This window comes from Pundamilia nyererei, unplaced genomic scaffold (genome assembly GCF_000239375.1).
Source record: "Pundamilia nyererei isolate P.nyererei 1_Seehausen unplaced genomic scaffold, PunNye1.0 scaffold00070, whole genome shotgun sequence".
NCBI classification, from domain to species: domain Eukaryota; kingdom Metazoa; phylum Chordata; class Actinopteri; order Cichliformes; family Cichlidae; genus Pundamilia; species Pundamilia nyererei.
The window spans coordinates 1,186,776-1,191,786 of record NW_005187471.1 but is presented as its reverse complement, the minus strand read 5'-3'; the positions used below and the strand labels follow the sequence as shown (position 1 = coordinate 1,191,786).

General features: G+C 38.3%; 1 protein-coding gene across 1 annotated transcript; it reads right to left on the bottom strand.

Annotated features, from left to right (window-relative positions):
• Window positions 1-1,381: 1,381 nt before the first annotated feature.
• On the bottom strand, window positions 1,382-4,486 carry cldn11a (claudin 11a). The gene is made up of 3 exons (XM_005736592.2): window positions 4,045-4,486; window positions 3,620-3,784; window positions 1,382-2,776 (listed from the first exon to the last, which is right to left on the bottom strand). The coding sequence occupies exons 1-3, from the start codon at window positions 4,268-4,270 to the stop codon at window positions 2,514-2,516; spliced, it is 654 nt and encodes a 217-aa protein (XP_005736649.1). The 5' UTR covers window positions 4,271-4,486; the 3' UTR covers window positions 1,382-2,513.
• Window positions 4,487-5,011: the final 525 nt, after the last annotated feature.

The window sequence follows — 5,011 nt, the reverse complement described above, 5'->3', positions numbered from 1 at the left end:
ATGTCAAGGTTCCCCTTAAACTTTATCACCATTGTCCAATAAAACATAATTTCAACTTTTAGGTTAAAAGAATGACATTTTAGCCTAAAAGTTGAAATCTGGTACTTGAACAGCATATAAGGATTAAATGTACTTAAAATCTGGTATTATTTATAGTCTTTTACAGTATGAAAATACAGTGAGGGACATTCTGCATCAGTGATGAAGAAACTGTGAGAAATCCATTACATAACAGGCAGAAATAACAATGAAACACCCACATCAGCAGTGTAGACCACTGCGTTGTGGTCAAGGGAAATCAAACATTACTATGATTTTCTTCACAGCTGAAGAAAAATTAATGGATGTTTACATAGTGGATTTGAACTGGATTCGGGACTGAAATGGAAATAGAAAAGCTAGGTTGAATGATGGCGCAAACACAAGAAGAGAAAATTAAATACTTAGTCAGAAAATAAAGATTGGTGTATGAGAATGTCCCAGGAGAGATTAAAAAAATCCCACAATTTGTTTATTCTTTGCTATAAACTGCCAACTGTGACTCCCATGATGTACCTACGTTGTAAGCATCATTAGGAACTGGTAAGTACTTTTAGCTACTGAAAATGATACAACATGGTAAATGGGAGCCATATTACCTTCAAACTTCTTAGTCAGTTCTGTCCCTGATGGACAGCAGCAATATTTATGTATAGGATATCATAACACTACAAGTCTTTTTCAGCAATACAGGACAGCTTGTATGCTTGCTATCCTCCCACTGGCCTCCTGTTGACTGGATGGCTTTATGCCTAGAACAGCATCACATTTCAGGGAATACACACACCGACATGATCACACACCTGCACTCACAGGCGTGCCAGGAAATTCACATGCAGAGCGACAATGATATGCAGAAATACAGTAACACAGTGGAAATCTGTACGCACACTATAGATGGTTGCGTGTGTGGTAGGAGATAAGCTCAGGACAAAGAGATAGCACATTTTGTTTTCAAAGTGTCATGTCATATCTGTGGTATGACTAAGTGACCTCGATATGGGCACAGAAGTGCACACGAAGGAAACAATTATCTTTCTTAGTTGCATATTATTTGTGTGGTTGAAACAGGCTTTCATTTACTGATTTAACTCAAGGTCACTGAGTCACATTTTATCACAGCGCGTAATGTTTTCTCATTGTCTTCAGTTCAGATTTGTAAAAAATACAGACTCATGCACAAACACGCAAATTATAGTTTGTCTTTGTAACTGATGTGCAACAAAAATCAACACAGCTTGTTACATTGCAGTATATCTCACACATCCACACCACATGCTTTCTCCAGTTTCTTTCCACCCATAAATAGAAAAAAAAGAAGATAAAAAATACCCTTCCAGCATTATTCATTTCACTACTTTGCCTTTATTGCTGAAAATAAAACAGCACATAAGTAAAAACAATAAATAGTCATTGCCGACGCTGCTTATGTACAGAGTTGCTTGAAAGTATCAGGCTCCATCTGTGTTATATTCTTTCACGAGAAATTAATCGACACAATGCTGCTTTTTTGCACACACAAGTTAAACATACTTTTAGCTGTAGACATTTTTCAAGAGCTAATATATGAGAAAATTTAACTGATATTTTGTGGGAAAATTTACAACACCTGAAGTTACATTTTGCCAGAAAGTCATTATTCAAACATTAAACTGTAGCAAAAGAAGGGACTAAGAAATACTGCTATCAGATGACATAGTTCAAAGTTGTATTCTACAGTAAGGTTTTTCAGTGCAAAAAGTGAGACTTTAATGAAGCCTGTAACACTGGTAAAGCTCTCCTGTAAAATTTATGACCTCATAGTTCTACCATCATTCAGTGGGGACTAGAACAGAAAGCAGTGGTACATCATTTTAATCAAGTCTATCACTCAAGAGGCTAGAGAGTTGTATAACACTGTCAAAGAAAATCAATGTGCATAAACATTGAACATGCTTTTAATTCCAAGAACAATACTGTCATACCCTGCGAAAATCAAAGCAATAGGTCATGATATTATTCAGTTTAAAAAACACATTCATTAACAAAGGCACTCAAAGGATTTCATCTTTAGGTACACAATAGAAAAAAAATAGAATACAGAATAGAATACAATGTCTGAATGACACAAGGCCTCATCTGACTATGACCTCAGGTGACTGCGCATCCGTTGCTCAGAGATTCTACAATTATGCAACATTTGGGAATGTTTGCACCGCACCCAAGATGAGGAGGCTGGAAGACACAAAAACAGTCCACTGGTGGGAAAACGACTCCACCAAAACAGTCTTTTATGTTTGGATTTTTGTGTATGCATATGCGCACATTCAAAAATGTGAAATTTCCATTTCATGAATGGGTGTGAGAATGGGTTGCCTTCTCTTCTGGGACATGTAAAGATTACTGCAATAAACGGGGATATATTAACACTCGTGGATAGGTCTCTATGTACAAACCACTGCTATCAACAATCCACATGGGCTTAATCTCCAATCTTAGACGTGGGCGCTTTTGGCATGATTGGTGGAGGGCGCAGCTGGTGGGTTGCTGCCTCCCTGTTTGGAGTAATAAAAATGGTTGTTCTCCTGGTAGGAGCGAGACGAGGAGGAATCGGATGAGCAGGTGACGATGGATCCACCGAGCAGGCTGAAAATAGTGCCCACCCACCCAGAATAGAGGGAGAAGCCAAATGACATGAGGCCATACTCACGATGGGCCCCAATGGGAAACCAAATAGTGGACACCAAACCGCAGATTGCTGAGGAGAAAGAGACAGAAAAAATGTTCAGTTAGAAACAGGAAATTAATGTAAAAAAACATATGATTAGATTTTATGAGAACCGAATCTTGAATTTAAACTCATCCTAAAAGGCCTGTGTAAAACAAACAATGTCTAAATGTAAAAAATTACATTTAAATAGTGCACTTAAATCCATCCTATATCCAGTATCATTACATACAAGAACAAATTCTAAGTGAACACGATCAAAGATATATAAATGATACGGCTACTTATGTAAAGAAGTAAGCACAGATATAAAGATAAAATGTGGATTATAGTTTTACAGACAACAGAATACAGATACTGTATAGTTACAATAAGGAAACATGCCCACTGAATTTTAATTATGCTATCCAATAAGTATTTAAAAACATGCATACCCATATATGTTCCTGATAGCTAAAGAAAACTTTTTACTAGCTTCATTAAATCTGAGCTTCATGGTGAAAGAAAATCTGTCATGAGAAAAATGGGCAGTATGAAATGATTTGGTCACTAGGGTTGAAATTTCATTTCAGGGACACAGGCGCTGGAAATGCTAAAGCACCAGTGAAATATTTATAAGCACAGAGTTCATGTTGTTCAGGACAAAGACAGGGTGTGGACGAGTAGGTGGAGGAGAGGAATGTGATGGAACCTTGGGGGTGGGTTCAATGGAACAGGAACATATAGGAGTGCATGTGTACCCCAGGGAGGAAAACAGTCAAATTCAACATCCTGTGCTCGCCACAGCTTGTAAGCATCTGGTGCACGTATAAAAGTGGTCAGAATCAGGAAGGTTCAAAGAGATGTTGACGTGTATATTAACTAATCTCTTACCAACTATGAGTATAAGCACTCCTCCCAGGATGACACGCTTGTTCTTGGAGCTCTGGGGTTCACTCCCAAGGTTGATGCAGGGCATGGACATGAGGAGCATAACCACTGCTGGGAAACCGAGGATTGAACCTGTGATCATCAGGGCACGAGTAGTCTGGATGTAGGCTATAGACGCAGAAAAGGAAAGTTATGCGAGGAATGTACACGGCATAAAAAACAATGCAGTGTTTTTGACAATCAACTCATGAATCAATAGATGAAAAAGAATGAAATTATAAAGAACTTGTAGTTAGATAACGGGAAATAAAATAATTAGTGTCAAAAATATGGTGTAACAAACCGCATGAGCTCAAGTGAAGAGAATAACTCAGCGTGTATAAACAAACACTGTGCTGTTCAGACAACGTAGACGGAGCAGTGTCTACCTGGCAGATCCAGGATCTGTGTAAGGGAGACGCAGTGGTAGAGCCCTGTAGAGATGACACAATGCGCCCATGGTCCCCTGGCCTCCAGCTCATCCATCTTCTTACAGGTGTTTAAACCGTATTTACAAATATTCACCCAGTCAGTGGTGGATGTGGCGATCACTATACCTAGCCACCCGAGGAAGCTGAGGAGAAACCCGCCCAGTTGGAGACAAGAGTTTGCCATGATGAAAACTGCGAGTAAAGACCACTTGTCCCGAGTTCAGAAACCGTAAGAATCCCTAAAACTAAAGCTGAGTAAAATGACAAAACAGAAATGTAAGTGATAAAGCGTTAAATCAGTTCCACCACACAAGATAATCCGGTCCACGTCCAATTGAATAATTCCATCAAATGAGATCTCTTGCGTACTTCAAAAGAATGGTTTAATATGACGATACCTTTTATAAGGGGAAGTTCAGTAAAGAAAAAAAAAACTAGCCTAAAACTTTCAGCCAATCAGAAAATCACGTTTGCTATTTCCAAAAAACAAAATGTGCACTCCCCTTTACCGGATCAAGTGATGCAGACTGTGTAGGTGGCTGAGATTGAAGCACAGAATGTTTAACAAGAGGCCTGCTGCCATCTACTGGTCATTCTGCATTGTCTTCAAACGGACTGGCAGAAAGGTGCATCGTCTCCAACATAACAATCCCTCAATAAAAAGTTGGAAAATAACAAAAGAAGACCCGAGTTAAGGTACACATTCCTCACTATATCGCTATACGTTTATTTTCCGCACTTCTATTATTGTGTGATACGTTGCGGGATAATAAAGTTAGTTGAAATCCACAATTTTTATGTACTTTTATATTTTTATATATAATTTTCTGTCTGTGACCGCCTTAAAATAACAAAAGTAGCTTGATTAATTTATTATATATTACATGTTAATTTTTTTTTTTTTGGGGGGGGGTTGACAACAATT

Excerpts from the sequence above, each read along its gene's own strand:
- cldn11a (XM_005736592.2), bottom strand. The coding sequence starts at position 4,270 with ATGGCAAACTCTTGTCTCCAACTGGGCGGGTTTCTCCTCAGCTTCCTC. Across the intron at positions 3,785-4,044 it reads ACAGATCCTGGATCTGCCAG|CCTACATCCAGACTACTCGT; the intron begins GTAGACACTGCT and ends CTGCGTCTATAG. Across the intron at positions 2,777-3,619 it reads AGTGCTTATACTCATAGTTG|CAATCTGCGGTTTGGTGTCC; the intron begins GTAAGAGATTAG and ends CTTTCTCCTCAG.